Below are 21,903 nucleotides of genomic sequence, written 5' to 3' on the forward strand. Positions count from 1 at the left end.
CGCTTTAACCCACTGCGCCACCAAGGGTCCTTGAATATCACTTTATTCATTTAATAAAACATAATTACACATCTATATCTATAAAAATGCTCTGTGCATAATGAGTACCTTAAAAACAAAAGAACCAATGAACGAAATCACACCAAATCTGGCAACAAAATGTCTCACAACACAAGGAATGACCATCACTCAAAAAATTATGATTTTGTCATTTGGGAGTTGCAGTTACTGGGATTTATAGTTCACCTATAATCAAAGAGCATTCTGAACTCCACCAATGATGGAGTTGAACCGAAAGTGGCACACAGGACTCCCATGACCAACAGAAAATACTGGAAGGGTTTGGTGGGCATTGATCTTGAGTTTGGGACTTGTAGTTCACCTACACCCAGAGAGCACTGTGGACTCACAATCATGGATCTGGGCCAAACTTGGCATGAATATTCCATATGCCCAAATATGAACACAGATGGAGTTTGGGGAAAATAGACCTTCACATTTTGGAGTTGTAGTTGCTTGGGATTTATAGTTCATCTACATTCAAAGAGCATTCTGAACCCCACCAGTGACAGAATTGGGGCAAACTTCCCACACAGAATCCCTCTGACCAACAGAAAATACTTAAGGCCATCCAGTCCAACTCCCTTCACCAGGGCAAGAAAACGTAATCAAAGACTTCCTGACAAAGAGCCATCCAGCCATAGATATAGATAGATATATATGATTCATACACAGAGATATAGTATCATAGATTTGAAAGGGACCCCTAAAGAATGACAATGATATGTTGCATGCTCCGGAGTAGGCAAACCAGACAATCTCCACATCAACATTGACAAAGAAACAGCAAGAAATACTGTTTACTCACAAGCATAAAGACATTACATAGATTAGAAATCAACACCTCATTATTTTCCAGATCACCAGACTGGGCCACAGCAATGCGTGGCAGGGGATGGCTAGTAAATTCATAAGTAAATAAATAATAAGTATATATATCGAATGATCAACGATGCAATTGGATAACAATTTTAGTAAGGAGACGCTGAGGATTTTGTTTTTTACAGACATTATTGTTTCTTTTATATTACATTTTAAATGTTGAATTGTTTTTATAATTGTTTTAACTGTATTTTGATCATTGTTATGGCATCAAATCGCTGCCGACTGTGAACCACCTTGATTCACCTCTGGCTGAGAAAGGCGGATTACAAATGCAGGAAATAAATAAATAAATAAATAAATAAATGAGACTGCCAGATAATTATTCTGAGGCTAGATAATCATCCTTCCACTGGATATATGAAATAATTCATCAAGCTCTAAAATAGGTTGACTTGTCACCTTGCCAACTTTTACAGAAAGGTGCCATGCCTCTTTCTATTGAAACAAGTACAGTAAGTATACAATTGGTCTCTGTTGGAAGAAGAGACTTCTAAAGTAAGGTCCATGCAAGAGGTACTATGTTGGAAATGTATTCGATTAGCTCCTGATGAACTTCAGGTTGACACCGATTGTAAAATGTGTTCTGCTGCAGTAATGCTGCAGACAAAAAGAATTGTTTCATTCTTCTTCTCCTATAAATTACATTCATAAAGAGGCGACACCAAGAAAACAGGAAAATAAATGTTTTACTATCACCTAACTGGACAAGCCACCTTGCAATAATACTAACCTCTAGCTGACTTCAGTACAAATGTGACTTTGTTACCTTTGATTCCTCTGTCCATCTTCATCAAACGCCTGATTATTGTATCTCTACCATCTCCTTGCCTGACTTCAATTTTTGTAGAGAAGTGGCCATTTGCTGGTTGGGGATTTACAAGAAAGACAGACACACCAGGCTGCAAGAAAATAAAAAGATAGAATTATTTATTATTTATTTACTTACTTTATTTATACCCTTCTCTTTCTCACCCTGAAGGGGACTCAGAGAGGCTTACAGATTGTGGCAAAATTCAATGCTGCATTATACATACAATAATAAATATAACATAACATATCAATTTATAAAACTGCTAAAGAATATAAATACAATAAGACAGATTATTGTACAGCATATACTGTAAATACAGTAAAACAGATTTGTTATACTAATGTATTAGGATAACAAAAAGAGGAAAATAAAAACACAAATGGAGGAAAATAACCATATGAAATGATATAGGTTGAAATACAAGTCAGTTCATGAATTTTGTCTATCTGCCATTCTTTCAAATTGGAAGCATTATTAGATCTTAATAGAATTTATTAGAATAAATTCAGCAACATGTGGAACACTAGCCAGTTTGACAGAGGAAATGGAGAACTAATGGGGCTGTGTCTAATGGGTGGATGTTTGCTGGTTCAACAGCAGAATTGGGGAGGGGGGATGGCTTCCTTCCCAATTCAATTCCTTATGCATTCCCAAGATAGCTCTTCCCCCCCCCCCTCCCCCAAAAAAATAGTATTCACGACAGCATCCATATTTCACCTCTATTCATATTGTGAAGATGTTTAGGCTAAACTGGTTTGTGGCAACTTGGGGCCATCCAGATGTTGCTAGGCTGCAACTCTTGCCCTACTGAGTTTTACAGCTGAGTAGACATGTGAAACCAGGTCTCTCTGATTCTACTTTTGATTCACTTACCAGTTTTCAAATGTAGGCTTGACAGTTTTGTTCCACTGAGGATAATCAATATTTACATATGGACAATAAAGGAGTGAGTGACTAGAGTTCTACCAACAAAGGCCAATATTGATAGGCATTTTCCTCTCTTCCCAACATGGTGTGTTCAATATTCTACACATATACTCTGGCAATGAAAGTGAATCTCACATCAAGCAATATAAAAGGTATTCTTATTACAGAATCACACCGCTATCATACCAAGAAAAAGGGAAACGACCCACCAAGAGATGAATCTGTCCAGATCACTGATGTAAATTTAGACTTATTTTGTTGCAGGCAAGAACAACTCATTTGGGCAATTTTCTCCCTCCTCCAGAAGAACAGTAGACCATTTTAAAGCAATATTTGTATTTTGAGACTTTTGGGGAGAAAATTCATTTCCTCAAAAATACACTTGGAATTTTCTTTTTATACTAATTCCTGTGGGAAAATATTTAAAAAGTTGCATCTTGAGAATTCACTGCAAAGGGGGCAACAGCTGGTGCTTCTAACTGGAGATTGGGTTAGTAGCCCCAGTAAAATGCCTAAATTACTTTCTCTCATGTAAAGGAGCCACTTACATTGTCTTGGTCTTGTTCAGGGTATAATGAAGGAATGCATGCACTTGGGGATAGAGTCACAGTGGAGGCAAAACCAGAAAAACAGTGCTGGGAATAAACATGCAAACTTACTTCTACTCTGAAAGTGCAGAAAGGTTTTCCAGGACAGCAGTCTTCTTTAATTTTCTCATCTCCTTCTGAAGCAAACTTCAATTCTATGTGTTCCAACTATAAAGAAAAAGAGATAAAATGTCCACATAATGAACGAGCACTAGAATCCAATAAACCATTCATTTGGAGCAAATTTGTGATGATCCTTATTGTAACACAGATCAAACGTACTGCTGGATGGAAGTGCTCAGGACAAGCCCAAATTCTTTCCTTGTTATTTAAATATGCTTTAAGCTTTTGCCAGTAGATCTGACTTACAGCCAGCTATCACTGCGTTTGAAGAAGGAATCTTGTTGAATAAATAATTTTCACTAAAGTAGCTGATCAACCAATCCTTCAGTTCATGTCAGGAGCGGCATGAGAAACTGCAAGTCACTTCTGCCATGAGAGAATTGGCCATCTGCAAAGGCATTGCCCTGGGGATACCCGGATGTTCGATGTTTTACCATCCTGTGGGAGGCTTCTCATGTCCTGCATGGGGAGCTGGAGCTGACAGAGGGAGCTCAACTTGCTCTCCCCAGATTCAAACCGCTGACCTGTCAGTCAGCAGCCCTGCACCATCAGGGACTCAGTGCACTGGTGGGACCATGCCAATACCTGTGAGAACAATATAAGCAGGTAGCTCAAAAGGATGGTTTGCTGCCCCAGTCCTTTCCCAGCCATTGACATTTTCAGTCTTGAACTACTAAGCTAAAGCTAAACTACCTAACAAAGCTTGCTAAATACATATTAACCTTTGCTATGCCTCTGGACAATTGTCAATATGTAGTCATCATGCCAACAAAGACTCTAAAACCCATCTGTTTGATCAGTGATACTAACTGCCCAAGTCCAGTTTTGAATATTTCCAACATTCAGGCTGTCAAGGAAGAGCAGACCATCACAAACCTTTCTACCCCCTTTCCCCACACACAACCACTAAGCCTTGGACCAAAATTCTGAAAGTTTTAACACTGTTCGATTTCTAAATATTTGTGAGCAAAAACATAATTTGGGGTGCGGGGGGGGGGGGGGGGGGGAATCAAGGACTGAGGCAACTGTCTTTTAGGATGCTTAATTCTTAATAGAAACTCACCTCCAAAGAATTTGTTAGATAGACTATGTTCTCCCTGAGGACGGCCCTCTCGTCAAATTCCAGTTCCAGATCAAGTACACGGGGCCCTTTCTTCTCCAGATTTTCCTGTCATAGCAAAAGTCAGGTAAGCATGTTTTTTAAATTGGATCTTTGCTGTAAAACTGAATACCATACCTGAGTGGAAAAGAGTTTTGACAGACTTCACTGAGGATGAGAAATGGGTCCCTAGCAGAGCCATTACATTTTACAGAAGGATGGCAGCTCCTGTCATTGAACAGGAAGGCCGCCAAAGCTGTAGCATTTTTTTTTTGTCTCACAGAACTTGTTAAAAAGCAAACTTTAGATGATACTTTTATTCCTTTCTTTATAGCAGTAGTTCCCAACCTTTGGTCCTACAGTAGTTTTATATCCCAGCCAACTTACTAGCTGTTAGGAATTGTGGGAGCTGAATCCCAAATACTGGAGAACCAAAGGTTGGGAACCACTGTTTTATAGCTAGATGGCTCACAGGATCCAGCCTGAGGTCTAAACCACATGAACCTTTTTTAATCCATTGAATTTTCTATCATCTCTGAAGACTCCAAAAAGTGTGTGACTATAAGTTACTTCTGTGAAGAGATGAATACAAAGAGTAAATCAACATTATGCAGTACTTTAGCTAAGTGAGAACACAGACAACTGCTTTCTTCCTAAGTTTAATGACTTTGGCTCAAATGCTAAACTAGGATTGTGGGAGACAAGGCTTCGAATCGCTACCCAGCCACAAAAACCCACTGGATGAACATGGGCACAAGGATATCAGCCTCAGAGGAAATCGACAGTCAGGGACCACTGAACAAACATTGCTGAAAAAAATACCTATAGCTGATGAACCACATATTTCTCATCCAGGTGGGAAGGTAACCTGGGAACAGAGATCTGTCACATCAAGTGAGCAGAACATTGTTTCAGTACTGAGTTTGGCAGAAGATGAGAGTGTCAGAGGTGGTCAGCCTGGAATTCAGATGAACTGTAACAGTGTTCCGAAATCTAGTAAGTTTGGCTGAAGAAAAGCAAACAGTGACGCTGAGATTAAGTAACAGCTGTCTTTGCCATCTGTCTTTCTTCTTAAGCGTTGTGCTTCAGCAAAAAAGGACAGTTTTAATGCTGAACTGGTGCAAGATGGCATGTCTGAGACTTATGTAGCCTGACAGGACTAAGCAATCTCTAAATGAAGGATACTCCCTCTTAGACTTTTTAGAAGTTCTCAGCATAGTCTTCTCTTCAGTAGGGATGGGCAACTCTTAGATGTGAGGGAGGCCAACACTGACATCCTGTAATGTGCTGCCATTCACCGGACATCTGTATGTCCCTCCAAACCTAACAGTGACTGGAAATTGATTTCTAGGCCTGGTTTATTTTTTAACTGAAGATACATCTCTGCAGTTTGCTTCAGGGGAGAATCACCACTCAAGCAGGTTTCCAGAAATGTGTGTCTTGTCGTGATTAAATATAGATAGATAGATAGATAGATAGATAGATAGATAGATTAGGGGGTGAAAGATGGTGGGGACTGGATGTGTCTCAGAAGCTGCAATGGGGGGGGGGGGGGGGAAGCAAGTACATACAGTCCACCCTATTACACAGAAGCATTGGATTAATTGCTAGCACCATTGTGCCTTCAATTCTAGAAGTTGCGGAAAGGCCCTTCCTCCATCCTAATTGCCATTGATTTTTGCCCTAGGGTGGAAGGACCATAAGAAATGGGATATAAAAACTTGGTATAAATATCTAGCTGATTACCTCCTCCAATACTATATTCGTGAAAGGAAAAGTTAATACAGGACAAGCCAAACCCAGAAAGACCTGAGAGGCAAAATGGAAAGGTCTCATTTTTAGAATAAGGGGGAAAGATAGCTATAAGGAATTAAGTAAGACTATACTCATGATTGAACAATTATAATAAGCATAGCAAGAGTAGTAAACTGTTGCTGGGGTGGGGCGGGGGGGGGGGGGGAGAAGAAGGGGAAATGATGTAAAATGGGATATAAGATGATGACCCTTAAACGGACGGTTATGTATAAGACTAATAAGACTCTGAGCTTCAGTCAATTTATTTGTATGGTGTTTAGACTATAGAATAGACAATGAAACCAAAGGAAAATGATTAAACACTCAAAAATACAGAGGTATAAATATTCAATCATATTCCTGTACTTTTGTATTATGTAAAGAGAAGTCAGGGGTGTAGGTTCACAGGTGGGAATGGGGAGGAGGTGGGACTAGGGAAATAATACTTATATTTTGATTGTTTTTGTTGTTGTTTTTCGTGTCAGCAGCGACTTGAGAAATTGCAAGTTGCTTCTGGAGTGAGATAATTGGCCGTCTGCAAGGACATTGCTCAGGGGACGACCTGATGTTTTTGATGTTTTACCATCCTTGTGGGACACTTTTCTCATCTCCCCGCATAGGGAGTTGGAGCTGACAGAGGGAGCTCATGATCGCTCTCCCCAGATTGTTGAATTTCAAAGATTGTGTGTTTCTATGTATGTATATATATTTAAAAAAAATTAATCTTCCAAAAATTGCCACTGATTTGGCCTCTGAGGGAGAGAACAGCAGTCAGCATTTGCTGAATTTAATCCTGCTATGCCACACCATGCCCTTGTCCTTGTGCCTGCTTTATACTGTCAGCCTGCAAGCAGGGAATTGTCAAATTCACAATTTGTAAGCCACTCTCTGAGCTTTTTTAGTTGAAGGACAGGGTATAATGCTCTAAATTACTGGTAACTGACTAAATAAATAATATCATAGATTTCAAGTTATCCTCACCTGTGAAACTTCATCTCACTAGGTTACTAACTATATACATGACCCAGTGACACACTTATTATGAAAGTATTCTTACAAAATTCCTGTTTTGGATATCTTAAGTACATTTTTCTAACAGGCCTAATGTGCTTTAGCTCATTCATACTGCGGCAACACTTTGTTACTAAGCCTTTTTAAGCAAAACCATAAAAAGAAAGAAGTAATTCAATCATTCCTTCCAGTTATAAGACATCTTGTTCCATTTCTCAGGAGATAAATGACTGTGCCATTATGACCTCAACCTATGCACAAGCATGGGGATCAATGCTACAGCTTTCAATGTAAAAAGATCATTCACATTGATAACAGTGAAGTGAATTTTTCATTCCTAGCAACCACATTAAATGAGATCACATCAATACAATTCACATTTGAATCCTGAAGGGCCCAATCTTAGAATTTGTCTGACTGATTCAGAGCTTGGTAATATTACCTCCACCAACTAGTATGGTCGCTGGTGGTTCTAGCTGGGCTTTTTCTGGGAGATAGTCTTATCATTTCCACACTCTGGACTGAAACCTTCAGACACTATTACTTACCACTACAACCTGTCAGATCAGTTAATGTTTAAACTCAAGGCACTCTTCTATTAGGAACACAAGAGTAGACAGTCAAATAGGAAATGGTTTAAAATTGTGTGATAATGACAGTTTAATGGAGGACATTGACCTATTATCAGGAAGTATTTCTTGCGTTCTTAAAGGCATAGTGAATTGCATAAATCATTCTGCATGTCTAGCAGTAGACAAGCTGGCAATCAGTAAAAACATCCTTACGAATAATGACCCAGAGCTATCAAAATGATCGTAAAACATCCAAATGGCACCCCCTTGACACTCCCCTTCAAAGACCACCTGCGTTCTGCAATTATCTTCCTGCAAATCCCCTCCAGCTTATAAAACATTTCATACACTGAGATTCTCTTTAAGTTGTGTGTTTCATTTCAGTTTAAACATTTGTACAATTTCTTGAGAAGTGAGAGTTGCATTAATTTAGTAAACAGGATTGCTACTGAAAGATGCAAAGCAGAAAAGAGGAGAGGCTGACCTTAATCATGGCAACGAAAGGCATAACCCTTTTCATGTACTTCTTCAGTTCTGGCAAGGAGTTTAGTTCACTGGAAATTATTTTGTTGTCTGGTAGCTGCCCTCCACTGGTCTATCACAGAAGACACAAGTGTTTCAATTACAACATGACAAGACAGTTCTAATTTGAGAATTCAAGACATAACACCCTTCATTTTACCTTCTGTCACAGAATAAGCAATTTGGTTTTGTAATCCTCTGCCTTAAGGTTATCATTCTTATATATGACACATACATTTGCATGAAATTCATCTCTCCCTCCCCCCCCCCTCAGGAATTCCTTGGACTCCAGTTATCTGTAAACACTGCTTTTTAGAAAGCTTCTCTAATGAATAGGAGAAAAACAACACAAATAGCACCACATTTTATTTTGCAAATCCCATTTTTCTGTATGTGGCTATCCTAAATTGTTTCAGAACATTACTTCTTTTAGACAAAAAGTCATCTATCAAAATGAGCACAGCTCAACAATTCACAAAGGACTCAATAAGACTCCTTGCTCTAGCTAGTGGCCAGGAATTACAGAATAGGAGAGGGGAGGAAACACTTTAATCTGCATAATTTCTCTGCAGTCTCAGTAATGCTGGATACATCTTCCCCTCTCTTATATGCCAGATATGTAAATTATATATGTGTGTGGGGGGGGGGGGGTGTTCACAACCCTATGTCAGAGGTTTGATGTGAAAATAACAGAAGGGAGAACCAACTATGGGACCCTGTGCAATTTGGAAGAAGGGTAGATTTTATACAAGTAAAAGAAAAAAAGAAATAATAGTCCTACAGTAAATTGTGCTATAACATGTCTTTTTACCATGCAAATTGGCAATAACACAGTTAGTTAATAGAGGAATACTACTGCAGAACACAAATTCTTAATTGGCTATAGAGTAATTCCAACCTCAACATTCAAAACTGGCACTTCTCTGCATTTTATTTGTTCAGCAGCAACTCTGCCTCCCTCTGTCTTAGCCATTCAGTTTGCTACCTTGAGGGACTGGATGAGGTGGATGGAAGAAGTAGGAGTGTTTGTGAGGGATGCGATTTTAAATCGGGTTCAGAGGAATCGGGTTCAGAGGAAAGTGGGTGGAAAGGAGTACGGTAGCATTTGCAAGCCAGCAAAGACAGACCAAGAACGAGTGAAGTGGATGGAAGGAAGGGTGAAGTATTGGAAAGAAATGATATTTTAAATTGGGCTAAAGTAAAGTGGTAGGAAGAAGGAAGGGAGAGGGAACAGGAGTAAGTGAGGTGGATAGAAAGATGGGTGGGAGCATTTGCAAGGGATGAGGTTTTAAACTGGGACGGAAGGAGGTGGATTGAAGCCAGGGATGAGATGATAAGGAAGGACAGAGACGGGTGAGGTGGATGGAATAAAAAGGTGATGCCGTTTGTAAATTATTATTATATTTATTTATTTATCAGGTCAGAAGCAAGTTGAGGATAGTTAAAATGCATTTAAAAACACAAAGTTTTTTTTTCTTAAAAAGAACTTGGCATTATGCTAAATGTCCTTTGACCAGAAGCTGGCCACTTTATTTTTATATCCCACCATCATCTCCCCAAAGGAACTCGGGGTGGTTTACATGGGGGCCAAGCCCAGTATAAATACAATTTACAAGCTAAAACTCAATTTAAAAACATAATAATATATAAAAAATCTAAATTAACACAATTAAAACCAGCAAAGTATAAAAACATCATAGAATGTAGCAAAACCAACCTCAACCACCAGTAATCAGAGTATTGTGGGCATAATCAGATTAGAGAGGGCAGGGCAAGGACTTGTGAAAGATGCAGACCATAGGGCTGGGGGTAACATAATGGATAAACCCGATCAGTGAATTAGGCCTGGGCAATCATGATCAGGGGCTAAATCATCATTCAAAAGCACACAGGAACATCCAGGTTTTCAAGTCCCTGCAGAAGGCAGACAGAGTGGGGGCTAATCTAAGGATGAGATTTTAAAATTGGACAGGAATGAGTGAGGGGGAGTGAGACTTTGCAGAACATCTGCCTGAGGCTCATTGGTGCCAAGGTGCAGCAAGTATTATTAGAAGTTTAAAGTGTGTTGGGGGCGGGGGGGGGGGGGGGAGTGAGAGAGAGAGAGAGAGAGAGGGAGAGAAAGAGATGCCTCTTCACTTTTCAGGGAGGCATGCTCCAGAGCTCAAGGGGGGGGGGGGGGGGTCCTACTTTGCTCATCCTTTCCATAAATATGTCACCTCATTTTTTTTCAAGACTCACCATTTGTATTTACAATTACAATTTATTCCCTAAAAACTGCAAATAAAATATATTTTTAGCTAACAGTAATATTTTTGAGGTCTCCACCTAACCCTATTTCCCCCATAAGTCCTGATATTTTAAGGAACATGACTATTGTATTACAGGACTGCTTAGCATACAGTACCATACAGGCCCATCTTGGATGGTACTACATGTCCAATTTGGCTTCTCAATCTTTGTGTGGTTTTATCTGCTGCCAAGAAGAATGTGTCTTGGCTCCTCAACCACCACTGCTGTTTATGTTCACATGTTCATGAAACTTCCTTTGACAGGAATCCAAAAATATATGGGAACTGCTCATTCAGTTCAGGTAATAAAATCCAGATTTTCTCTCTCCAATTTGAATTGACGGCAATGAGCACCAAATTACAAAGACAAGCTTGTTTCCAATTAAAAGGAAATTAATTTAACTGCACTGCTATAGTTGGAAAATACACAGTGAGTCCACAAATCAAGTCACACATTCCGCTGTTTCAGTCAAACAGCTCTATTGTTCCTGGGCAACAACAGTTAAAGATCAGTTCCAGCAGCTCAAAAATTCAGGGGACTCCTTCTAATAAAGCCAAATTTCTTTGCAGAGGGTTAGTTATAAGACAGACAAATGTATTTGAGCACTAAGGCATATCCTACCAAGCCAAAGAATTATAATTCTCCAAGACTAGTGTAAAGTGTTGAGGCTGCTTGCCTAATAAGGCAAGCTGTCCTAGCCTGACAAAAGCCAGCAATTCTGCAGCACAATTGGGGCTGAAGTAAACAGTTTACTAAGCTCTGCTTGAGCAAAGGATTAATAATAAACTGAGGCCACATTCTATTTCCAAATTGTCCCTGGAAATGAAATCATGAAGGAAAATTGATAATGCACGCTGCAATTCCTCCACAAACCTATTAAAGAAAAGGAAAAACATATTTCTCCTCTTGGACAATGAACCTGATGACAAGTCAGTTTTATATCTGATGTGGGGTTGGTAGTAGCAAAGAGTGCAAGAAAGCAGGCAACTAGAGGAAGAATAATAAAACAAAACAGGACGGTAGGAGATAACAGGCATTTTTGCTTCTTCTTACCAGCTTTATTGATTTGGTGTTATTCTGTACTGGTTTTTAATATAATTCTTATTTGGAGATGAACCTCTACACAGTTCATTTGCTGAAAACGAAAGCTATAAATATTTTAGCCAACCTACCAATTGATAAATTGCATATAGGATACTCACCTGATAATGTCTGCGCAGAACTGACAGTGTTGTGTGCTGCCATGGCGGATAGTTCTTGGCCACGTAAATGGTACAGTGGGATGGCTTCTGGGGTGCTTCTTTGTTGCCCTTCTAGAAAATGTTAAAGGTCTCTCTTTAGAAGAGGGCATAAATGTTTTAAAAATTCAGTACAGAGATAGAGTCATGAACATTGGACACAAACCTTTCCTTTAGATGGTGCCAGGTAGTTTTTGAGACGCAGGCGGAGATCGTGGGCTGCCTCTGTGAGGTACTGGGATGAGCGGATCAATACTTCATCCACAGGGCCAGGCACAGGCCAGGAAGCTTTCATGATGGAGTCAGTCTTTACATTTGGGTTGAAAGTAAACATTAAGATTAAATATGAGGAGAGGGCGAGGGACTGCTCTGCAACACCATTTTCCTCCCCAGACCTCTACAACTTGCAGGTCCTCCATGTAGAAATGCACAGGCATCGCACCAGTGACATAAATACACAGCCTTACCTTGCCTAACAATGCCCAAACATGTTCACACACATGAGGGCAGACGGGAGCCAAAAGGAGTGTCTGAGATTCAATAAACTGGAGCACCAAATCCCTGTGCATTCCTTCAATTGCCAGCTCACGGTATTTATCTTTTGCTGCCTGAAAAGACAGCCAACACAAGCACTATTAAGGTATTCCTAGTTATCATGGAAAAGCACTGTTTAAAAATACAATTTCCTTGTCCAAATCCATCCTCAAAATATAAACCACTTATAATCCTATAACAGATTATTAAAAAGGCCATATTTTTTCATACACACACACACAGAGCTGGAATCAGTATCAAATGCAATTCTGCCAGTTGGACATTATGTAGCTTTATATTATTATGGCTCTTAAAAGAGACATCTATCGGAACAGACATAAAAGTCAAGGATAACTGTAACTGTATATTAGGTACTATCATTCTGAATGGCCCACATAAAAGGCTCCCATTAAGTAGTAAGGCAATAAATATGATCTGTTATTATGCACACAGTTCAGCCAGTGGAACCATACTCCTGAAAGTCAGCTGGGTAACACAGCCAGAGCGATTTGTTTCCTAAGCAAACAATATGCTGCTGCCAGTACTATGGAGAGCTGCTGACACCTTATGGACTACTGTACAAACTATCTCAATTCTTTAATGGTGAGATGAATACATTTTTGACCCATTCATCTTAGAGAAAAGTTGGATTTGTTTAAAGGGGGGGGGGGGGGGAGCAAATAAAGGAAACAGGTATTTTTTTCCCCTTTAATTATTTGCGCTTTGTCTTTTCCGACTGTTAACCCACCGACTGCCAAAGTGGAAATTGTGTACTAGGGAAAGAAAATGCCTGGGGCAGATTACTGATAGAAGGCATATTCTACTTATACACATTTTCCCATTTAGCACCACATCAAGTATGTGTAAGTATGTAATGAACACGGCGAGGTCATTATGGGATGGGTCATAGTTTATAATATGAATTATGATAGAATTCTCCCTTGCTAGCATTCCCCATTAAAGGGCCTTACACAGCAGGAGAAAACAAAACCCTTTTTTTGCTTGGCATTGCAGAAGGTTTTAGTGGGTGACCCTAACATGCCTGGAGGCAAATTCTCTGCCCCAGGAACCTTCAGGAGCTGCAATGACTAATCTAAATGCTAAGAAACAAAAACTGGACCTAAAGCTATTTCCTGCTTTGATTTTCAAAAACAGTTAAATAGTGTGCTGAGGGAAAGCAACCTGTTTAATTGTGAAACTGGCACTGCTGGAGTCTCACAGGTACTCTAGAAGGGCCAAGGGCTGCAAAAACAGAAAAAAGGTGATGCGTGGCCCACCTCTCTAAACTCACTGACAGTCACAGTAGATAACACTAAGCCTAACTCATAGATGGCAGCTGATACATTTTTCTGTATACCCTTATCTCTCCATCTTAACTTCCAGACATATGAAGTTCAATAGAAAGAGCAACACCGGCAATATTGTGCTATTATTACATGGTTTAGGTATGATGTAATTTCTGTTGACAGTCTGGTCGAAAAGGCTAAAGTGAATTTTTAAGATTATGTGCTCTGAAATTAAGCAGCCTACCTGAAATTCAAAGAAACCAGTTTTAAGAGCTTCCTTAAACATCATCTTCTCGTAATTCTGCTCTGTCTTCATTATGCCTGCATTAATTTCACTGGATGCATGGGAAGATGAGAAGGAGGAGGAGGAGGAGGAAGAGGAGGAGGAGGAGGAGACAAAGTTACAGTTAGACCAAAACAATGACAAGGATTAAGGTGTAAACACCTGTGATGCAACAGGGCCACGCAACACATGTGTGGGAGGAACCTGAAGTTCTTTTCCTCTTTTAATACAGTAATTTAAACAATTGGTGCTTTTTGATAGTACCTGAAAAAGACCCTGTCATTGAAGGTGTCAGCAGGCCCACTTCTTAAACTGTCCCAGTTTGCAAGCATCTCCTTCACCCACTCCACCCAGGTGTACAGGCGGAGGATGCCAGCATCTGCCATAGTTTCCACAAAGTTTGCATCTTCTACAGTATCACCTGCATCTGCCAGTGCCAGTCGCATGCCTAAAAGGAGACAGGATTTAGTATCTACCGAGCCACAGAACATAAGCTTCCATATAGAAAGAGAGCAAAAAGATGGCAGGGGGTTGGGCTAGATGACCCTTGTGGTCTCTTACAACACCCTGATTATATGAAAACCTGATCCCCAGTATATGTCCTCTGATGGGATGGAACTTCTGGGTCACAATACATTAAAATGATCTGCTGTGGGAAAGGGTATAAGTACAGTTTGGAGCAAGAGTAAAGAGAGATATTTTGAAGTCCTCAAGCTTTGCCCTAGGTACAAGACAACTTTCTGGAAAGATTAAGGAGAAAACTGGGAAATAATTCTGTCTGTATTTGCGTTTTGGTCAGAATAACATGAGTAGGAACTCCCTCCCTGCTATGTTGTTCCCCGGGCCTCTACACAAGCCTCCTGTTTCAAAATAGTATGCAATATAATCTCTCCATGTTGAATGTGAAAAGAGTGATCAACAAGAGCTCCCATTTTCCATAAAAGAAATAAGAAGAATTATTTGAATCCCTGCCCATGATGCATTCTTACCATCAGCAGAAAATTTCTGCACAGCTTCACTCAAAGTGAGAAAATTGCCTGTAGATTTAGACATCTGCAATGAAAGAAGAATCAAAGACAAACAAAATGAATGCATGGCTTATGGGTTAGAACCATAACACATAACGCAATTCAATTATACTATAATGGCCTACCAAGATACATAAGTCCCTCTACCTCCACACACTCTGATCCAATTTAATTCTATTTATGAGGAAAACTTTAATTATCATATTGTTACCAACACTGTGGATTGATTCTGTATTTGTGACTATCTAATATGTCCAGTATGGAAAAAGAACAAAACAAAATGGAAGTAGTAAGAAATCTATGGTTGGGTTCTAAAAAACAGCTCTAACGTTCAAAGAAAAATGCTTGCAGTCCAGGTAAATTTCATAATATCACAATGCTTGTCCAGGGCACTGCAGGGATTTATGTTGACGATGCAAGGCACAATCAAATAGCTTTGGAATAAACAAGAGATTTTTTAAAAAAACATGAAAAATGAAATTCAGATATTATAGAGGACAGCTAAGAACCATACATTATTAGATAAGACAGTGCATAGTTTCTGCTTGGATGGTTAGACAAATAGAAAAGCAGTTGGGTATCTGCTGAATAAATGTTCTAAAAACAATGTGCACTGAAAGGTCTGATTTCTCAAACAGGGATTTGTTATGTCACTCCTGAGTCTACAAATAGATGTCAGCCAAATAAAATAGCATACCTTCTCTGAATTCAGGAGGAGGTGCCCATTTGCTCTCACAGAGACAGGCCATTTCTCTCTGAATTGGAATGCAAAAAGATGTTTGTTTTCAGCTAACTCTAAACAACAATCAATTTTTAGTTAAGATAAGAGCACACTTACTAATAGGCCTACCACATTCCTCAAGACAGCAGTGACTGCTAAACAAGTAGTTCTTTGCTAAAACCCCAAATATATATTAAGGTTTTTTAAAAAAAAAAATTCCACAATTACAATCTACACTCACATCAATGGAATACAATATTTTAAGAACCAAAGAATGCAAGAGCTACATTTTGTTGGAATCAGGAATTTTATCTCCATTTGCAAGAAACCTAACTGAGAACTGTTATTTTGTATTACAAGTACAACACACATATCCTGATTCACACTTAAGTACTCATTTGTATTTGTGCAAAAGAAGTTTCCCCAATGGGCTGGATACTAGTATTTCCTCAAAAGGTCTAATAAAACTTAATAACATACGATGTTGTTGTGGTTGTTGTTGTTGTTGTATGCCTTTGAGTAGTTTCTGATTTGTAGCAGCCCTAAGACAAATCTATCATAGGGGTTTCTTGGCACGATTTGTTTGAAGAGGAATTTGCTTTTCCTTCTTTTGAGGCTGAGAGAATATGACTTGCCCAAGGTCACCTGATGGATTTCCATGGTCGAGCAGAGATTCTACCGTGACTCCCCACGGTGGAAGTTCAATGCCCAAACCACCACACTGGCTCTCATACAATATGTCATGGTACACAATAGCTCTTCAGTAATAAAGCAGAGTGCAATAATATCCAGAGGGCCACAGACTCCCCAAACTTGGAATGGAGCATAAAGCAGAGAAAAGTGGGGAATGGTAACATATTGATGGTGGCAAAAGAAGGGGAAAAAGTGCACTAAAAAGGAGAAGATCTTAAAATTAAAGGATATTCAGGAGCCCCTCACCAACACTTTCTAATGAAACTATGTCAATCCTACCATCACTTCCATGTGTTTCAACAGGACAATATTAGTTACTAAACTCAATTTTTTCTGGAGGAAGGGTGCAGGGGAATGAAAGAGATAAAGTACCCTAATGGGCAACTTAAAATATCAATATGAAAAGAGTGCCTTAATAATAATAATAATCATCATCATCTTTATTTATATTCCGCCACTATCTTCCCAAAGGGACTCAGGGCGGCTTACAAGCACTTCAAAGTGCAGCATATAACATACATGGTGCATAAGTATAAAACGATACCACTAAAAATTAGAAAAACAAACACTATCAACACATATAATAAAATAAAATAACAAAATTTTAAAATGCAGACCATCTGTAGGTAAAACTAGCTGCCATCAATTCACATCTAAAGTACCAAACTGAACCTCCAATGGTTATAGTAAATGGAGGAGTAAATCCCTTGGGTCTTCAATGCCCCTTCTCACAAGATTCCCGAGTATGTTGACAAACTAGCACAGCCACTCCTTCCTACAATTTTAAAACTGTGAGTGATGTGTGGTGTGAGACACACAATGGTTTAATAGTATAAGACAAATGTGAGATGGCAGGAGTTTCTAAGTCCTCAGTCAAAGTCTTAGCAAATCTACACTAAAGGACTGGAAAAGAGAATGACCAAATATGGTTTAGCAATTAAATGTCAGCTGTTTGATAACCTAGTGGTCTTAATTTAATTCATAACTGATATATGGAGGATCTAGAGAAGCAATTATGTTTCACACTATCCTGCTCATTTCTATGCTTGCTAAACTTAAAAATAGCCTTGCCGTGGAGAGAACTCATGAAATAGAAGAGATATATTTAGAAGGACCTGGTATTAGTCCTGACCAACCTTTGATTTGGCCACATGGCTACATGGTTATAAAGGTAGTATGACAAGTGATTTGGGACAAGGTCCTTGCCAGAAGCACGTAGGTCCACTGGATACCAAAATTCAAATTCCTGTTTCAGTTTATCCAGAGCTGCTTTGGGGATTTTTGTTGCAGGGAATGGAGCTGTCTTAAAGAAGATATAGTCCCACACCTCTTTCGACATCTGGTTTGCCCTACAGATATTATGAAATAAAAAAGTTACAGCGAGGAAACAGCAAACATTCCCCTTAAAATTCTGTTATGCTAGTAAGCACACACTGCTAAGCTTCTGTATTTAATTTGACTAGGTTGATCAATAAAATCATATGTGCCACCTTTATTTCATTCACAAATGTAATAAGTGATCTTTCTCTTTCTCATCAACTTACCATTTTACATACTCTAAGTATTTTGATTTTTAAGCAATATTATTAATTCTCATAAAACTCTTTACCAATCAAACATAGTAATGCTGACTCTAAGCATTCATGATAAATTAACCTTAACATTATTAAGTTACTGCAAACAGTAACAGTGTGGTATAGACAGAGTGCTCCCATGATTTCTCTAAATTAGACATAACTGTTTAACATTTCACCAGTAGTAAATCTCATAAATTTGTGCACACTGCATGGAAGGAGCAGAGATGCAAACTGCTCTCACTTGTGTTTTGAATCTGGCTTGTTGCAAAATTAATGCTTAATGCCTTTATCTATAGGTATGGGAATCTAGAATCATCATCCCAATTTTCATGGCTTCTTTGTGTGTGTCTATATGTCTCTTTCAGACATCTTTGAAAATGGCTTGTGCAGCACAACAACAAGTATAATGCATGCAGGAAAGTAAAAAATCCACTGGATTCAAAATTAAGATTCATATATTAAATTGAGGGTGGCTCATTATGGAGTCTTTTCTTGACATCAGTTTCACAGGCAGCCTTTGATATGTTGCTTCAATCACCTTAATTCATTTTCTACTTCCCTTTGGAAATTCAATAATCACTTCTGAATTAAGACATCAAATGCAACATAACAGTTCATAGAAAGATCTCTTCAATACTGTTGACTGGAGAAACAGCAAGAGGGGAGTAAAACAGAACTGTTGCTGTCAAGCTAAATTATTTTTATTCCAGTCTTTGTTTAAAAAGTGTGAAAATGAGACAACTACTAGTCAGCTCAATTAAGGGTTCAGAAGAAAGGCTCCTCAGGCATACTATGGCTGAATTTAAAAGAAAATTCACCATAGGAAAAAAATCTTATTCTGAAACAATCCTCTTGGTTTTCATTTCCTTTTAGCTTGAAAGGATAGGCAGGACCGAAATATTCTTAAAAGTTTCTAAAACTTTCTTGAGTGGTTTCAGCCAAAGAACATTTTCCCACCTTCTTATAAACAATAAAACTTTATTTATACCCCACCACAATCTCCCAAAAAAGACTTAGGGAAGCTTACAAGCACATACAAGTGCCATAACCACATAAAATACAGGTAAAATCACCTCAACATATTAGACAATGACAATATCAGTTTGACTAACCAGGAGGACCTCTGTCTTGTCTGGATTAAGCCTCAGTGTGTTGTTGATGGCCAATCCATCAATTGCAAACTGTAGTGGACCATAAATAGACTGACACTATACTTTGAGTAATCATCAAAAATGACTCACGAGGAAGGGATTTTTTTAAAGGAAGTAACATGTGCTGATCAGCAGACTGCAGTACTTTATAAATACACTATTTAGACTATATAAGAACAGACTGCAATAATTACTTTGAAGTGTTCTGCCACTTTCTGTAACATGGAAGATTAGCCTTATCTTTTGTTATTTTACATAATAGTTTTTAGAGATGAAGATATAAAAAGCTAATGAATGTACAGTGGAATTCATGTAAACAGTTTACAAGACAGCTTTTGGTGACTACCGATTTATTTATAGCAGATGGGGGGCCATTAACCATCTGCCCCACTTCTCAATCACTTTGTTAACTTCCTGGGAAATCTAAAGTGACAATAAAAATAAGGACTAATTCTAATGACCATCTTTTTCAGAATGTGCTTGGATTTACAGCTGTCCTGAAAAGTGTCTACTAACAGAGATCTAACATATGTGAAGCTCTTCATCTACTATGAGAACTAAATCAACAGAAAGTGGTTACACTGATGATGAGGATTCCTTCCCCTTCCTTCTTACCTGATCCTTATTGGAGACTCTCCTTGTCCACGGAGATTGCCCCCTTGTAGGAGATGAGCCACTGTATAGAAGGCCATGTAGATAGTTGAATCAGAGAGAGATTCTATCAGCCACTGCTCATCCCAAGGCAAACGAGTACCTAGATGATAACAAAATATGTTAAATGTGAATTAGCAGTCTAGGTTTCAAGGCTGACCAAGGTGAGGAAATAGGTGGGGAAATTAAAACAGTCATTATTGGGATGGTAGTTATTGAATGCCTTAGTTATTGGTAATAAGGGATTATTATTACTTTCTACATTTCAGATCAAGATGGTTCACCAGGCATCATCTGATTATGATTATGCTGAAAGATGAGGCTGCCTCGAAGGGAAACCTGAAAGGAACATGATTAGTTTCTACAGGAAGTTGAACTAACAATGTCCTGATCAGTAATTAATCTGCACTTCCACTTAAGAACTGGGAATCTATAGATGAAAAACTGAGCAGTATCATGGTCTGACATCATATGATTCATGTTTCTGTATCAAATGTCTTACTATATGTCATTAGATATTGCAGATTTTTTAAAAAATCAACAAAGCGAGTCATATCAAACAGTATTACTCCTGAACAACACTGTATGTTCTTCTTACCTAATCCATATGTTCTTGAACATGCATGTTCCTGCAGCCAGTCTAGAGTAGCTTCAAAATTTCTTCTCGTCTCTTCACAAAATCTGGAAAGAGCAGAGCATTCATCTGTACTGTGTCCCCTGGCTCTGTATTAGTCTATGGTTTTTCTGTTCTTGCTCCCCACAACTTACGTCTCAAGGTTTTTCAGGCATTCGTGAGTCTGTTTCTTCCATGATTCTTCTCCATAATCCAAGTACCTAAAGTCAGGGGGGAAAACAGTTACAGCAAAGTGGGAAAACATGCAACTAATGTAGTTGTGTGTTGATTCCCAACTCACCACTGATCACAAAGAGCCACCACACACTCATCGGCAGATCTTGACATGACTTGTTTTTCTGGCTCCATATAGATCACAGCTTCACCCTAGAAAGAGGAGGATTACAGAGGTGAGACAACAAAAATATGTTTTATAGAATAAACAAGTGGCTTAGCCAAGCAAATATACTCAATTCCATTTAACTAAAAAGCTTTTTCAGGTGCTACCTTGAGGTTATCCTGACAGGTCAACTGTGGAATTAGAGGAAACTTCAAATCTCCCCAATGCCCCTTTCTACTCCAGATTATCAAAGCACATAATCCACATTCTCTGTTTGAACTGGATTTTATATGGCAGTGTAGAAAGGGCCTAAGAGTAAAGAGTAACATCCAGAACCAGAGGGGAAGACCTCAACTCTCAAGCTTCCTCCATGAGGTCCCAGCCAGCATTTTCCAGACTCCAGGGGACAGAGAAAAAAAGGATGAAAAGGAAGAAGTTTAGGTGAGTTCTGTACTGGCTATGGATCCAGAATATCTAGAGCTCTCCCATGTCCTTGGCACATGGACAGAGGGAAATAGCTTAAGCCTGCGTATAAATCATGTCAACTAAACCATTAATACAATTGCACACCTTTTTAATAACAGTATTCATTAAAGGAAAATGGGGTGAACTGCATGGTTTCTCATACATTCCACTTCTACCCTGTACCAGCCCACGAATGCAAGTATAATCTGTGGGGGTGGTAGCAGGTCAGAGAGTTCAGTTTTCTTTTACTGGGCTTAGCTCACAGTGAAATAGGGCAGATGATGCCAAAGCTAAGATCTCAAACTAGACCACAAGTGAATCAGGTTGTGGCTTGGATGCCTCCACCAGACTAAACTGGAAGAGATTATAACTTTCCACTCTACATTTGTTGAGAAGGAGAAATCTAACCATGGAATATGTACATGCTAACCTAAATTAACAGAGGATGTATGGTGAAAAACTGGCAGAAGGATCAGGGAAAAAGTGGCTCTTCTGCAAAAGCCCGACTCCACAGAGACAAAAGATTCTCATCTGCAGTATTTGATGGAGTGATCAGGAACAGTCTAGGTGGTGTCCCTATGTATTTCTGAAAGAGACATGTCAGTGGAGAAGACTGTGAATAAGTGATTGGTAATGTTAACTA

At 39.0% G+C, this 21,903-nt stretch overlaps 1 protein-coding gene across 1 annotated transcript in view; it reads right to left on the minus strand.

The window, feature by feature from the left end:
- Window positions 1-21,903, minus strand: part of LARS1 (leucyl-tRNA synthetase 1) — a 61,211-nt gene that overhangs the window by 6,275 nt on the left and 33,033 nt on the right. The window contains exons 16-31 of the mRNA XM_060765164.2: window positions 20,757-20,842; window positions 20,611-20,676; window positions 20,441-20,523; window positions 19,807-19,945; window positions 17,600-17,812; window positions 15,747-15,804; window positions 15,011-15,074; window positions 14,286-14,469; window positions 13,983-14,073; window positions 12,386-12,526; window positions 12,085-12,225; window positions 11,883-11,993; window positions 8,354-8,464; window positions 4,457-4,561; window positions 3,343-3,438; window positions 1,712-1,844 (exon numbers count right to left, since the gene is read on the minus strand). Of these exons, the coding sequence (XP_060621147.2) occupies window positions 1,712-1,844; window positions 3,343-3,438; window positions 4,457-4,561; window positions 8,354-8,464; window positions 11,883-11,993; window positions 12,085-12,225; window positions 12,386-12,526; window positions 13,983-14,073; window positions 14,286-14,469; window positions 15,011-15,074; window positions 15,747-15,804; window positions 17,600-17,812; window positions 19,807-19,945; window positions 20,441-20,523; window positions 20,611-20,676; window positions 20,757-20,842 (1,822 nt within the window). The remainder of the gene's footprint in view (window positions 1-1,711; window positions 1,845-3,342; window positions 3,439-4,456; window positions 4,562-8,353; window positions 8,465-11,882; window positions 11,994-12,084; window positions 12,226-12,385; window positions 12,527-13,982; window positions 14,074-14,285; window positions 14,470-15,010; window positions 15,075-15,746; window positions 15,805-17,599; window positions 17,813-19,806; window positions 19,946-20,440; window positions 20,524-20,610; window positions 20,677-20,756; window positions 20,843-21,903) is intronic.

This window comes from Anolis sagrei, chromosome 2, assembly GCF_037176765.1.
Source record: "Anolis sagrei isolate rAnoSag1 chromosome 2, rAnoSag1.mat, whole genome shotgun sequence".
Lineage (NCBI taxonomy): Eukaryota > Metazoa > Chordata > Lepidosauria > Squamata > Dactyloidae > Anolis > Anolis sagrei.